We start from the raw sequence: 16,812 nt of genomic DNA, 5'->3' as shown, positions 1-16,812 counted from the left end.
TCTAAGAGGATTGATATAAAAGATTATATTTATATATATATTTTTAAAGCTGGGACTTGAACCAAACTGTCAAATTTTTAAAGTGTAATTTATATGGTGGTTACAATTAAAGTTTCAATTTGAAATGGTCATAAAAGGAAAATTACCGTACCAAATGTTATGAAACTTGGAAATCGTGTAAAGGAGGTTATGGGAATTTATTTTCTGTGGAAAAAAAAAAAAAAAAAAAAAAGAGTTCAAAAACCACTTAGTTAGAACCTTAGTTCACCAGGGGAAAAATGGCACTGTATACAAGATTGATAAATAAAATAAGACACGAAAACATCTGTTTAAAATAAGTTTAATACTTTCCGAAGCATGTTACAAAGCATGTTCAACGTAGCGTCCAGCATTTTTCGAGAGCAAGTTAAATCCGGTTACTGCATTCTTAACAGCAGTTCTTAGCATATCAGGAGGAATGTTATGGACATTTTTCATTTCTGCCAAATTGTTTAGAATATCACCATAAACAGTGCTTTTGAGATAACCCCATAGCCAAAAGTCACAGAGATTGAGGTCTGGTGGGAAGAGGGGAATTGTCGGCCTATAAGACGTTCATTCGTGAAATGTTTCCTAAGTAACTGTGCGACACACGTGAGGTGGGGCCCAGCCCTGCATAAAAATCGTAGTATCTAAAATGCCATGTTACTGCAGTTCCATGCATTTCATGTATCACGAAACATTTTAACATTGACTCTAAGTGAGCTGCAATCACAGTGGTCCAGCTGTCGCCTGCTCTTCAGAGAAAAATGGTTCAGTTATAAAACTAGCTGTCATTGAACACTAAACGGTGGGGAATGACTGCTATGCAATCGAATGCAGTAGGAGAATGCAATGGAACTAGATAGATAACATGAGGGATTTCTTTGGCCCAAATTGATTAAAAGCGTTTTGAATCAGTATCTTCATGTTTTAGGGCCGAATTCAGGCTTCAAAAATTACAAATTAGCAATCTGTAAGAAAACGATTTCCAGATTGTATGGACTTGTGCAAATGATTTGTGATCTCACATTTTCTAATCGCTAATTCGTGGTTTTCACTGACGAATTTCTCACTTATACGGATGGCGCACTCAACGTTTATCGAATTTAATGCCTTTAAATGGTAATTTAATTTTCAAAATTTTTTAAGGGTATACAACATATTAAACCCGTGTAACAAAAGTTTAAGTTAGATTCCGACCCATATTTCGTTTAAAAATATTGCATACAGCGCCATTTCCCCCCTAGTGGTGAGGTTTGGAACTTCCTTTTTTTCGTGGAAAATAAATTCCTATGACCTCCTTTACACGATTATTAGGTTTGATAACATTTGATCCAGTAGTTTTTGTTTTATGACTGTTTCAATGTGGAACTTTAATTATAACCACTCCGTATATTTTTAAATTTTCATTTGAAACTATGCGTTATATGTATACCATATGTAAATTTTTCGCTTTTATGGAATAAAGAATCGAAGCAAATATACTTAGGATAATGGACCAAAACTGAAAAAATTTCCCCTCCCTTCGAAAATAAAATTTTGAAATTCGACCTTGAATTTATTGGGTTATCGAAATATTTAATTTGACTTATCTTCTGTCCTAGTTCCGACAACAATTCCGAATTACTTAAGCTGAAGTAAAAGATTTAGTACATATTCACTGTATGTTAGTAAAGTAATCAGAGTGTAATAAAAATAGATTATAGAATTTACGTTGATGCAACTTTTTGTCTGACTGCACAACATGTAATGGAAGAGAAGGCTTGTAGAGATCTGTTTTTACATGCCTCTAAAAGTAGATGTCATACTCCTTTTATCTCTTCAATATCAAAAAACTTTCCTTTGAGAGGCAACTTTAATTTTTGGTAAAGAAAAAAAATCACAAGAAGACAAATTTGAAAAACATGCAGGACGATTGAGTACACATACTTATTTTCGGAACACAAGCGGTTCTCCGACTGGTTATTGAATAATGAAAAGACACATTATCATGGAATACAAAACATTTGGAATACGTTGTCTGACTGAAAACGTAAGATTAAAAGTCATCTGCTTAATTCACAGCCATTTACAAGTCAACTATTGGGGCAATTGCAGAATCGTTTTGATCCTGAGCTTCTAAGACAAACCTTATATCACTGGATTTAAACACTTCTTTAATCTTCCGAGAACGTTCCTTCTTTAGCTCATACTCCAAGAATATTAAGTGAATACAATTATTGCAAAAGAAATTGAATATTCATTTGCACTACGGCTTGGTAGTTTACTAACCGAGTTAACAAAACTTAAATTCTGCTTTTTGTGTCTAAGTATACAACAATATTTTAAATATTTACAAATAAAATATTAAATTGGAGATTTAATTGGAGCCTCACCAGTTGCCTAGCATTTGAAGATTGTTAAATACTAATTGTTTGTTGCGAAGTCTAACCCAGGCTACATGGTTGGTTTTCGTAGTTTTCTAGGTTCTCTTTACAAAGTTCTCTATGAAATCATGTTAACCAAATAGCTCCCATGTTCTTTCTATGTTCAAATAACCAACTAACCTAGTTTAAGCGCGAATTCCAAATGAAGTTACCAGCAAAACCCGAATATTTATTAAAAATCATGTAGCTTGCCAATCAGGAGTAACATGAAAGATGCGGCGCCAATAATTGAATTCCTGCTACGGTACGCTGTTTTTAAACTTAGATGGTCGTTCTTTAATTAAATAGCCCACCAATGGCCGAGCGGTAAAGACGCCGAGCACTGGTAGTTCGGTCTGAAGTTCGAATCCTGTGAACGGGCTGGCTGCATGGACGTTTTCGTGGTTTTCCCCCATGTGTAACGTGTATCAGTTTACCTTAGAAAGTCCTCCACGAAGGCATCCCTCCCTTTAGGCAGATAGCCCTCATTTGTTTTGCCATAATTAAAAATCCAATCCAATCCTTAATTAAATATAATTGATTTTTAACTTCTACTAGAGCTGACGGTAAAAATTGAAGTGCAAATAAATAATATTGTGTGCAATCTTGATTAATATAAAATTAAAAATTTTGCGTAGAAAAATATTTGCATTCAGACAAAGTTTTTTGAAATATTTGCAATTACTTTATACGAGGGCCATCCAGGAAGTAGATTACGTTTCCGTCTGTGTCCGCTAGGGGCGGGGCTAGCGCGGCCATCTTGGGGTCAGAGCGTTGCGCAGCTCAGTCTGCATCTAGCCGTGCTAGTGAGAGGTTCGTGCTGTGCTCCGTTCAGATACTGTGACGGTTTGAAATGTCTGCGTTAATTGAAAATCCCGCGAGCTGCGAGGTGCGCTCAGTAATAAGGTTTCTGACTGCAAAAAACTGTAAACCGATAGAAATCTATCGGCAGCTTCGTGAAGTGTATGGGGACAACATTATCACTGAAGGTGGAGTGCGTCAGTGGGTCATAAGATTTCAAAATGGCCGAACCAATGTTCACGACGAAGATCGAAGTGGGAGACCCAGCATAGTGACCGCCGAACTTCTCGAAAAAGTCGATGCTAAGTCCGTGAAAATCGAAATTTCACAATAACGGAACTTTCTTTGAGTTTTCCACAAATTTCGCGAAGTTTGTTGCACGAAATCATCAGCGAAAAGCTTGGTTACCACAAGTTTTGTGCAAGATGGATTCCAAAAATCTTGACAGAGGACCACAAAAATCAGCGAATGGCTGCAGCGTTGAACTTTTTGGACGCTTACCATAAGGATGGTGACTCTTTACTCGATCGCATCGTTACTGGTGACGAAACATGGGTGAAACATGTGAACTGTGAAACGAAATTGCAATCAATGCAGTGGGGGCACACAAGTTCTCCCCAAAAACCCAAGAAATGCATGCAAACAATGTCGGCAAGGAAGATGATGGCGACTGTTTTTTGGGACAGAAAAGGTGTAATTTTGGTGGACTTCCTGGAAAGAGGCACTACAATAAACTCTCAAAGGTATTGCCAAACTCTCCAAAAACTCAGAAGAGCAATTCAAAACAAGCGCAGAGGAATGTTGAGCTCTAAGATCTTGTTGATTCACGACAACGCCCGGCCCCACACGGCAAATGTCACTCGTAAAGTTCTTGAATCTTTTAAGTGGGAGTTGTTTCCTCATCCGCCGTACAGTCCCGACCTGGCACCGAGCGACTTCCACCTATTCCCAGCAATGAAGAAGTGGCTGGCTATGCAGCGTTTTGATGACGACGCACAGCTGCAAGAAGAGGTAATGAAGTGGTTGAAGGCGCAGGCGGCCGAATTTTTCGACGAAGGAATTTCCAAGCTCGTACATCGCTACGATAAATGCCTTAATTTGTATGGTGACTATGTAGAAAAGTAGTATTTGAGTGTGGCTTTCATCTGTATATAATAAAATTTGTTTCCTATACTTTGTTTATTTTTTTATTCCAAAACGTAATCTACTTTCTGGATAGCCCTCGTAAGTAGGATTTATTAATAATCGTAATAATTACTTATTATATTACTGATGATTAGGATTCAGTTCTTGACAATTACATTCTAAATTAGAATTTTAAGGATATAATGAAAATACGCTATGCACAAAAATACATTTTAGGATAAAAAATGAGCTGATTTTTTATGTGTTAAAACTTCTTAAATTCATTTAATATACATCGTATCCTCGTTGTTAATTGAATTCAGAATGTTGTGTGTTGTTTATATAATTATTCTTACTTGTCCACAGAAGCTGCTGACTTATCCAGCCATTAAGTAGCTGCAAATCATTTCTACATAACCATTGAACTTCCACTAATTCAGTCTCTAGAGGGTTGTATATTTATATCATAATTTGACTTATATAAATGATTATTCTAAATCTTATGTTTCTATAAAAATATACTGTGCTTTAAAAATGTGGATGATAGTATCAGCCGCTCTTTCATCCACTTCAAAAGCAACAGTTTGTTTAGAAATAAATTATGCACTTAATGTCATAAAATATTTTTATAAAATTCAAATAAACATTAAACAAAAATTCTTAGTTTTAGACAATTGGGTTTAAACGAAGTAAAGTAGCAGACGATAAAACGCCAAAGATAAAAATTTACTCTTAGAAAAATGTACTCTTGTTTTTTTAAAAAAAGGAAGAAAGAGAGAAATTTAAAAAAAAAATTGTTAAAAATTTGAATAATATCATCTATAATTTAAAAAAATAGATTTTCATATAGTATTAATAAATATTTATTACGCCTTATCGAGGGAAAAAAAATTCATATAATTAATTCTCCGTAAAATTTTACTTGAAATTTAAGGTTAAAAATAGCTGTGGCAATTCAGTGTAACAAAAATCCATAGACCACATTTGGCGTTATTATCGCTCAAAAAAAAAGATGCCAAATTTCAAAACGCGAAAATATGTAAATTCGTGTATATCTTAGAAAATTTTGAATAAAAAAGTCTAATTTTTTGCAGATATGCTTAAAAATACACCTTTATGATGATGGTAAAAATTTCATAGGTTATAATTCAAAATTGTTTTCGAAAAATTTATAAAAATTATTTAAAAATAGAAATTTTAAAAATAAAACACAAAAAATGGGTAAATTTGTTTGGAATGAACCTAAATTTCGAAATGTGAGAGAAAAAAATCAAAAAAGTTTAATAAAAAAAGAGATATTAATAAATATTTGCCAAATTCAATTAACATTGAGGAGCTAAAATTTTGAGAGCTAATATTTTAAAAACTAGTCGCACAATTTTTACAAAACTTGGTATTCTGGCATAATTTGAGTCGTAGAATCGAAATATGGAAAAAAAAATTGGTACGTTATTTCAGAAAAAGTCCGATTTTGTGTCAAAATACCTATGTTAGAATAGTGCTATATATAAATCTAATATATATCCCAAGCCGCGCTTTCGAGACATGAAAAACGCAGTTTGAATTTTGTCAATCGGCCCAGTAGAACGGGAAATATAGCACTGTCTCTTTTTTTTTTTTTTTTTTGGAGCAGTGTACATTCCCTTTTCTTATCATATATATTTTAAATTTAAATTTTTATTTTTTGATTTGTTTTTGCAAAGACTGCTTTATATTTCTTATATTTTGTGATATTCTAATGTTTATTTCAATCACTTTGTGTTCTATTTCGTAATGCCAATTTCCAATGTTTAATTTTTTACAAATAGTTTTGAATTAAAATGCATAAACACGAAGGTGTTGGGGGACAATTACTCAAGTAATTTATCAATTTTACTGCATAAATTGCTTTTCATTCAAAACTGAAATAGCGAAAATGCTTAATAAGAATGAGTTCTTTGGTGCTCTGCATTGGTTCATCATCCCTTCAATTCACGGAAATATTTGGCCCAACTTAAACTGCCAATCTGGCATCGCCTTATTACTCCAGTAAAGGACGAAACACTATCATATTTATTTTTTAATTATTGTTCATTAAACGGGAATTGGTTTGTTCCCCTTGAAAAGTCAACTAATTTCCGATCAATGGCAATGATTACTTGCTTTTAATTTAATTTCTTTTTACAACTGAAATTTTGTTATTCATAATTTAATTCAAGTCCCCAAACATTTTTAACAATTTACATTCAAGTTACTTTAAAACAATTTTCGAAATTAAACTTACTAACTATGGATTCACTCTTTTTAAATAATTCTACTAAAATTAATCTTAGGAGATAATATAATCAATATTTCTTTAGTAAATAAATTATACATATATATATATATATATATATGTAGTATTTTAATTGCAGACGAGGAATTGAATGCTTTTAACTTCTGGCTGTAGACATGGCAGAGGATGCATATTTAGATGCACTGCAGCTTGAAGTCTGTGTAGTTGGATAGATGCCTAAACCAAAAGTACATTCTTGACGAATCACCAGTCTTTATTTTCAGGCACATCAGAATAATTTCTTTAGAGACAATATACTTTTTGATCATAAGCAATTACAATAATTTTAAACAGACATTATGTCATCTTAGAATAAGAACAAAGGAGGTCATTGGTGTGGTGTATTTATTTATGGCAAAGCACACTAGGGCTATCTGCCTAAGAGGAGGGATGCCTTTCGTGGAGGACTTTCTAAGGGAAACTGGCTCGTATACACGTTACACATGGGGAAAACCACGAAAACACCCATGCAGCCAGCCCGTTCGCGGGATTCGAACGAACCTCGGACCGAACTACCAGTGTTCAGCGACTTTACCGCTCGGCCGCTGGTGGGCGGAGGTCATTGGAAAGATCTCAAATATGGGAGAACAGATGAATTTAGGGGGGAGAATATCAAAGCTATTGTTAATTTTAAGGTTGCCAATTATTTCTTGGGAAAAACACCTGGAGGAAAAAAAAAACATGAACTGATAAATGTATAACAGATATGAGACAGATAAATTAATTTGTATAAGAAACATGAAGATTATAGTAACTATTACATTTGCTTTCTTTTTAACAGTGATAATCTGTATTATTTAAAACATTTGAGAGGATTGATCTATACCTATTTTTAACTTTGCTTAATACTTATGAAAATAATTTTAATTCTCTTTAATATTTTTAGAAAAAGTTCACATCTTTTTCTGTTTTTCACTTCTCTAATTTTCCAAAATTTTTTGGATGACAACCATTATAAAATAACCTACACAAACTAGGCATTTCTTAGTACATTCTGAAAAACAGAATGATAAAACATTAAATTATCTAATTTATAATTCTGGGCTAACAATAGACACACAACAAGCTTCAACTTACTAGGCATATTACCAGGAGGAGGTGGTGGATACTGCTGTCCAGGGATCTGTGCACCAGACATTGGATAATGCTGTCCAGGGATCTGTGCAGTAGGCAATGGATACTGCTGTCCAGGGACTTGTGAATCAGACATTGGATACTGTTGTCCTGCTTGCTGTGGGTATGGATACTGTTGACCTGGATGTTCTGGATAACCTGCACCTCCAGCAACGTAAGGATTAAATCCTGGATATGGAGGAACCTGAGTCCCTGGGTATGGAGGAACTTGAGCCATTTTTTACTTCAAAAATTTCTTCAAAGGCTAGTCAATAATAATAATAAAAATAAGACTAACACTCAGAAAATTTTCAAGGAAAAAAATTCATATAAAACCTAAATCACCAGATCAATTAGATCCACTGCATTAAAAAATAACAATGGATGGAAGTTTTTTCCATCAAAAATATAGATAATTTTACAATTTAAAAAACATTAAGACACAATAACATGCCGAATAAATACTAATTCAGAAGTCAAACAACAAAAATCAGCGTTATACTTACAAAATTTTCACAGGACTAGTTTCGATGGTTTTACCGAACCACCATCTTCAGCTGCAAAACCGCAAATGAACAAGATAGGAAATAATGATTAGATAAGATAAGAAAGCCTGGACAAGAATAAGCAAGTGGCGCCATCTGTTGGTGAAACCAGAAGTAAAACATAATTTCTTTAAAGGCCGAAGGCAAATTTGGATTGGAATTAGGATCGTTAACTAGAACAGAAAGATTTTTATGAATGTGAAATGCCTCTAGAAAATCCAATTCTCCAATGGAAGATGTTTTTTGAATAATTTTGGCAGCAGAAAAACTGAAAGTGTGGTTTTCGGACCAACAATGTTGAGCAACAGAAGACTTCTGTGTTTCCTTTTTTCTAACATATGCCTCATGTTCCTTGACGCGAAATTTTAAGGCTCTCTTAGTTTGGCCAATGTAAATTAAACCACACTGGCAAGGAATCCTATAAATACCCCAGGAATTCATATCCGGAATGGGGTCCTTGAGTATGGAACTCACAATTTTATTGATGGGAGAATAAACAACCCGAAACTTAAATTTCTGCAAAATATGTGCAACTTTATAGCTAATTGATGGAAAGAAGGAAATGACAACAGAATTTTTATAATCTCCTAAAACAAGAGTGTGCCTTTTAATGTGTTGAGATGAGAATTTTTTAACTGCTTGATTAATAATGTTGGGTGGAAAGCCCCTGTCAATAGCTATTGCTTTTAAATAATTTAGTTCTTCATCAAGGGCTAGTTTGGAGGAGCAAACTTGAAGAGCACGGAAAACATAGGAATAAAATGAAGCTAACTTTTGTTTAGTCGGATGACATGATTTAAAGTGTGGTGGAAGGCAAACCGATGAAGGTTTACGGTAAACTGTACTACTGAAGTTGGATGTGTTACGTGTGACCAGAATGTCGAGAAACGGAAGAGAATTGCAAGTCTCAAGTTCAAAAGTGAACTGAATAGCAGGATCAATAGAATTCATTGTTGAAAGAACTTTATTTAAATCATCTTTATTACCTTCAAACAGAGTAAAAGTATCGTCTACGTAGCGGAACCATGCCGGGAAGTTTAAAGTTTCAAACAATTTTGATTCATAATAATGCATGTAGATATCAGCCAGGATGGGACTGAGGGGGCTTCCCATGGCTAATCCCTCAGTTTGCTTGTAATATTTATTTTGGAAAACAAAATGTGTTTGTTTCAAACAGAGTTGAGTGAGAGAAATTAGTTCATCAATTTCGATGCAAGAGAAATGAAATTCGCGAAGTCTGGTTTCTAGACATCTTAATGCACCCTCCACTGGGACATTGGTGAATAATGATTTTACATCAAAAGAAACCATGAGTAAATTACTAGGAGAAATGTTTTTATTTTTTTTTACAAACTCTATTGAATTTTTTATGGTGTAAATGTTATTGTCTAATAGAGTTGAAAATCTAGAAACTAAATATTTAGCTAATGGATACGATGCAGTACCTAAATTTGATACAATAGGGCAGAAAGGAATACCACTTTAATGAATTTTGGGAAGAGCATATAATCTGGCACAATTCGCAACAGATGGGATAAGTGAAAGTTTTAAGTTGCCTGAAATGATTTGCGAAGATTTGATCGCAGTTTTTATTTTTGACAAGTCCGAAGGTGAAGGATCTTTAGGGATCGGATTATATGGTCCTTCGTTTAAGAGTTTAGTGACACCATCGATGTAAGTGTTCCTATCCATGATGACTATCTGGCCACCTTTGTCGGCCTTTGAAATAATATCCGGGTTAGAATGAATTTCACGCAATGTAGCTCTTTCTCTCGCAGTTAGATTTGGTTTCAAAGGTTTATTATTGAATTTCACATTATGAGTGATAAGATGCCTAATCATTTCTTTCTGTGAATCTGAAACTTTACTGAACTTGAAAGCTTTTTCGATAGGAGCCAAAATCTTTCTAATCGAGGGTTTACAGGTTTGTGAGAAGTTAAAATTATATTTTAGAATTCTCTCTTGTTCTTCTGAAAGACTAACATTAGAAATATTAACTATTGGCTTGATGTTTACAATGGGAAGATTTTTTGAACTACTTGAACTGGAAGATTGTAAAAGAAGTTTTTAGAATTTAACTGCAAGGGTGTTTTTATGACGGTTAACTGCAAGAAATGATTAGGCATCTTATCGCTCATAATGTGAAATTCAATAATAAACCTTTGAAACCAAATCTAACTGCGAGAGAAAGAGCTACATTGCGTGAAATTCATTCTAACCCGGATATTATTATTTCAAAGGCCGACAAAGGTGGCCAGATAGTCGTCATGGATAGGAACACTTACATCGATGGTGTCACTAAACTCCTAAACGAAGGACCATATAATCCGATCCCTAAAGATCCTTCACCTTCGGACTTGTCAAAAATAAAAACTGCGATCAAATCTTCGCAAATCATTTCAGGCAACTTAAAACTTTCACTTATCCCATCTGTTGCGAATTGTGCCAGATTATATGCTCTTCCCAAAATTCATTAAAGTGGTATTCCTTTCTGCCCTATTGTATCAAATTTAGGTACTGCATCGTATCCATTAGCTAAATATTTAGTTTCTAGATCTTCAACTCTATTAGACAATAACATTTACACCATAAAATATTCAATAGAGTTTGTAAAAAAAATAAAAACATTTCTCCTAGTAATTTACTCATGGTTTCTTTTGATGTAAAATCATTATTCACCAATGTCCCAGTGGAGGGTGCATTAAGATGTATAGAAACCAGACTTCGCGAATTTCATTTCTCTTGCATCGAAATTGATGAACTACTTTCTCTCACTCAACTCTGTTTGAAACAAACACATTTTGTTTTCCAAAATAAATATTACAAGCAAACTGAGGGATTAGCCATGGGAAGCCCCCTCAGTCCCATCCTGGCTGATATCTACATGCATTATTATGAATCAAAATTGTTTGAAACTTTAAACTTCCCGGCATGGTTCCGCTACGTAGACGATACTTTTACTCTGTTTGAAGGTAATAAAGATGATTTAAATAAAGTTCTTTCAACAATGAATTCTATTGATCCTGCTATTCAGTTCACTTTTGAACTTGAGACTTGCAATTCTCTTCCGTTTCTCGACATTCTGGTCACATGTAACACATCCAACTTCAGTAGTACGGTTTACCGTAAACCTGTTCATCGGTTTGCCTTCCACCACACTTTAAATCATGTCATCCGACTATACAAAAGTTAGCTTCATTTTATTCCTATGTTTTCCGTGCTCTTCAAGTTTGCTCCTCCAAACTAGCCCTTGCTGAAGAACTAAATTATTTAAAAGCAATAGCTATTGACAGGGGCTTTCCACCCAACATTATTAATCAAGCAGTTAAAAAATTCTCATCTCAACACATTAAAAGGCACACTCTTGTTTTAGGAGATTATAAAAATTCTGTTGTCATTCCCTTCTTTCCATCAATTAGCTATAAAGTTGCACATATTTTGCAGAAATTTAACTTTCGGGTTGTTTATTCTCCCATCAATAAAATTCCGAGTTCCATACTCAAGGACCCCATTCCGGATATGAATTCCTGGGGTATTTATAGGATTCCTTGCCAGTGTGGTTTAATTTACATTGGCCAAACTAAGAGAGCCTTAAAATTTCGCGTCAAGGAACATGAGGCATATGTTAGAAAAAAGGAAACACAGAAGTCTTCTGTTGCTCAACATTGTTGGTCCGAAAACCACACTTTCAGTTTTTCTGCTGCCAAAATTATTCAAAAAACATCTTCCATTGGAGAATTGGATTTTCTAGAGGCATTTCACATTCATAAAAATCTTTCTGTTCTAGTTAACGATCCTAATTCCAATCCAAATTTGCCTTCGGCCTTTAAAGAAATTATGTTTTACTTCTGGTTTCACCAACAGATGGCGCCACTTGCTTATTCTTGTCCAGGCTTTCTTATCTTATCTAATCATTATTTGCTATCTTGTTCATTTGCGGTTTTGCAGCTGAAGATGGTGGTTCGGTAAAACCATCGAAACTAGTCCTGTGAAAATTTTGTAAGTATAACGCTGATTTTTGTTGTTTGACTTCTGAATTAGTATTTATTCGGCGTGTTATTGTGTCTTAATTATAGAAGGCCCAAACAGGCTTACATTTTGCTTTCTTTTTTGCATGTGGTGTGGCCGCCATTTTGTGATTGTAGGAGTTTCGGTGAGTACATTTTTGCAATTTTCAAGTATTTATGTTTTGTACATTTGGATATTGTGCTTTGCTTGTCTGATTTCATGTATTTTGCTTACAAACGTTTTGTTTTCTATTCATTTCAGTGAGGGATTTTTCTACTGTTTTGTGTGTACTTTATTATTGATCAGTTAATTTAGTTTGATTTTCTGTATTGTTTATCATGCCTTCATCCGTTAATCGTTTCACTAAATTACGCCTGAAACGGCAAAAATTCCTAAATCATCTTGACTTTTTACTTAAATGTAAATGCAAAAAATTGATCCCCAATTTTATTCAAATCAAATCTAATCAAAAACCTTCGAGTCGCGTTTCAAGAATTCTGTTAAATTGCAAGCTTGCCTTACTTCGGTCCGTCATAAGGGATACACGTCAACAATTGTCCAAAATTGAACGTGAACTCTATAAGCTTGATCTGGAACTCGCTAAATCATATCCAAAATTCACTGCCTTTGAACAAAAGTCTTGGTCTAGAACGGAGAATGCAGTTAACCATCATAAAAACACCCTTGCAGTTAAATTCGAAAAACTTCTTTTACAATCTTCCAGTTCAAGTAGTTCAAAAAATCTTCCCATTGTAAACATCAAGCCAATAGTTAATATTTCTAATGTTAGTCTTTCAGAAGAACAAGAGAGAATTCTAAAATATAATTTTAACTTCTCACAAACCTGTAAACCCTCGATTCCAAAGATTTTGGCTCCTATCGAAAAAGCTTTCAAGTTCAGTAAAGTTTCAGATTCAGAGAAAGAAATGATTAGGCATCTTATCGCTCATAATGTGAAATTCAATAATAAACCTTTGAAACCAAATCTAACTGCGAGAGAAAGAGCTACATTGCGTGAAATTCATTCTAACCTGGATATTATTATTTCAAAGGCCGACAAAGGTGGCCAGATAGTCGTCATGGATAGGAACACTTACATCGATGGTGTCACTAAACTCCTAAACGAAGGACCATATAATCCGATCCCTAAAGATCCTTCACCTTCGGACTTGTCAAAAATAAAAACTGCGATCAAATCTTCGCAAATCATTTCAGGCAACTTAAAACTTTCACTTATCCCATCTGTTGCGAATTGTGCCAGATTATATGCTCTTCCCAAAATTCATTAAAGTGGTATTCCTTTCTGCCCTACTGTATCAAATTTAGGTACTGCATCGTATCCATTAGCTAAATATTTAGTTTCTAGATTTTCAACTCTATTAGACAATAACATTTACACCATAAAAAATTCAATAGAGTTTGTAAAAAAAATAAAAACATTTCTCCTAGTAATTTACTCATGGTTTCTTTTGATGTAAAATCATTATTCACCAATGTCCCAGTGGAGGGTGCATTAAGATGTATAGAAACCAGACTTCGCGAATTTCATTTCTCTTGCATCGAAATTGATGAACTAATTTCTCTCACTCAACTCTGTTTGAAACAAACACATTTTGTTTTCCAAAATAAATATTACAAGCAAACTGAGGGATTAGCCATGGGAAGCCCCCTCAGTCCCATCCTGGCTGATATCTACATGCATTATTATGAATCAAAATTGTTTGAAACTTTAAACTTCCCGGCATGGTTCCGCTACGTAGACGATACTTTTACTCTGTTTGAAGGTAATAAAGATGATTTAAATAAAGTTCTTTCAACAATGAATTCTATTGATCCTGCTATTCAGTTCACTTTTGAACTTGAGACTTGCAATTCTCTTCCGTTTCTCGACATTCTGGTCACACGTAACACATCCAACTTCAGTAGTACGGTTTACCGTAAACCTGTTCATCGGTTTGCCTTCCACCACACTTTAAATCATGTCATCCGACTAAACAAAAGTTAGCTTCATTTTATTCCTATGTTTTCCGTGCTCTTCAAGTTTGCTCCTCCAAACTAGCCCTTGCTGAAGAACTAAATTATTTAAAAGCAATAGCTATTGACAGGGGCTTTCCACCCAACATTATTAATCAAGCAGTTAAAAAATTCTCATCTTAACACATTAAAAGGCACACTCTTGTTTTAGGAGATTATAAAAATTCTGTTGTCATTCCTTTCTTTCCATCAATTAGCTATAAAGTTGCACATATTTTGCAGAAATTTAACTTTCGGGTTGTTTATTCTCCCATCAATAAAATTCCGAGGTCCATACTCAAGGACCCCATTCCGGATATGAATTCCTGGGGTATTTATAGGATTCCTTGCCAGTGTGGTTTAATTTACATTGGCCAAACTAAGAGAGCCTTGAAATTTCGCGTCAAGGAGCATGAGGCATATGTCAGAAAAAAGGAAACACAGAAGTCTTCTGTTGCTCAACATTGTTGGTCCGAAAATCACACTTTCAGTTTTTCTGCTGCCAAAATTATTCAAAAGACATCTTCCATTGGAGAATTGGATTTTCTAGAGGCATTTCACATTCATAAAAATCTTTCTGTTCTAGTTAACGATCCTAATTCCAATCCAAATTTGCCTTCGGCCTTTAAAGAAATTATGTTTTACTTCTGGTTTCACCAACAGATGGCGCCACTTGCTTATTCTTGTCCAGGCTTTCTTATCTTATCTAATCATTATTTCCTATCTTGTTCATTTGCGGTTTTGCAGCTGAAGATGGTGGTTCGGTAAAACCATCGAAACTAGTCCTGTGAAAATTTTGTAAGTATAACGCTGATTTTTGTTGTTTGACTTCTGAATTAACAAACATTCTCAATTCGTAAAAGCAAATTTAAAGTTAATTAAATTTTAAATAATGAAATTTAATTGCAAACAAATAAATAAATGATTAATTATTACTTTTCCTTTCATTCACATACCGTAGTGGTTAAAATTTTGAGCATTCCTTATTAAAGTGGCCACTATATAACTTTGGTGACATCTGAAATATGCATGTTATAGACTGGTGATTAAATCTGCCAGTTTTTGCTACTATGCACAGTGACTGCTTTAACAAGAAGACACAAAATTTTGTTTGGACACACAGTCACAGAATACAGAATTACCAAAATAGGTATCAAATGTGGTTATTTATTGCCTCACCAATTTTCATTAACATCACAAGGTTTGATTATGAAATATCTTAGATCATCATTGCTCAAATCTTCTTCAAGTGGGGGGGGGGGCACTTGTATAAATTAGAATGCTTTGTAGACCTCTTACTCTTGTTCCCTTCAAAAGAAATTCTTTAGCATACATTACTACCAGTATATTTACTCATATTTGTTTTTAGTAATAAGAACACTTATATTTGCTTTTAATAATAATCTATACCTTAATAACCAAGCATTAAATAAATGTTGATACTTCCATTAATGAGATTGCTGAGCCTGCAGAATATTGCATAGCTGTTCTATGTTTGGATGTATGCTGGTAAAAAGCTCAACAGCTTCATAATGATTTAAATCATCTTTTTGTTGCTAGGACTGAGCGAGAAGTGCACAGATAAAGTGATGAATTTCATAAAATGTCAGCACTGGGAGAAAAAGCATTAGATGATTGCCAGGCGTAATTTCCAAAATTTGAGATTTCCAGCTTAGGAGTGGTATATGAATTTGAATTTTCTCTTTTATTTTTTTGAAAATCTTAAAGAGCCACAAGGACATGCTTCAAGAACCAAAGATTAAGAAATGCTGTCTTGGATGAATAATTGAGAAAGCCACACATTTAAGGAGTGAAGAGAAATGAAAAAATTCATCAGACTTATTGCTTATTTAAGTCTACAATTCAAAAAATGAAGGAGAATTTGAGCTCTGGAACAGAAAGAAGTAGGGGGAAAATCTTCATAACATAAGTTACAGTTAAAAGTCGTTAATCCGGACTCATTGGGACTTTGGTGATTCCGGATTATCGATTTTTCCGGATTATAGATCATCAGTTTAAATCTCGTAAGATGGCATGCAGAAATTCTAAAATTAAAAACAACATGAAACCGTAATTTATGAAATAAAGAACAATTATGATCTAAAGAGTATCAAAATTTACAAAAAAAAAAAAAAAAAAAAAAAAAAAAAAAAAAAAAAAAAAAAAGCTTAATATTTATTTGTTTACTTTATTAAACATTTCTTTCAATGTAAGTTATTTAAGTTGCTTCGTTTTATGTGATAATACTTTCTCTTTAATTCTATAAACAGACATAATTTCTTGTTCAGTTACAAAGTTCCGCTGTTCAAGTCCCGCAATTGCTGTGCCGAGAATACCGACTAACTTGTCAATCGAAATTTTTTCGTTTTCACTAACCTCTCTGTCACCTTCTTCATGTCTTTATCCATCTTTTGCAGCAATTCCACTTTTTGTTTGATGGACATCGAAACATACTTTCGTTTTGTAG

At 34.0% G+C, this 16,812-nt stretch overlaps 1 protein-coding gene across 3 annotated transcripts in view; it reads right to left on the bottom strand.

The window, feature by feature from the left end:
- LOC118182774 (protein lifeguard 2-like) overlaps positions 1–16,812 on the bottom strand; it is a 110,350-nt gene that overhangs the window by 74,109 nt on the left and 19,429 nt on the right. For 2 of the 3 annotated variants that reach the window (XM_085816949.1, XM_085816951.1), the window contains exon 2: positions 7,744–8,044. In XM_085816949.1, the coding sequence (XP_085673075.1) occupies positions 7,744–8,017 (274 nt within the window). In that variant the 5' untranslated portion in view covers positions 8,018–8,044. The remainder of the gene's footprint in view (positions 1–7,743; positions 8,045–16,812) is intronic. The other variant, XM_085816955.1, reaches the window with a different exon arrangement.

Source organism: Stegodyphus dumicola, chromosome 1 (assembly GCF_044657685.1).
Source record: "Stegodyphus dumicola isolate Sdum_Otavi_A_Nest chromosome 1, ASM4465768v1".
Lineage (NCBI taxonomy): Eukaryota > Metazoa > Arthropoda > Arachnida > Araneae > Eresidae > Stegodyphus > Stegodyphus dumicola.
This window is presented reverse-complemented; position numbering and strand designations above follow the sequence as displayed.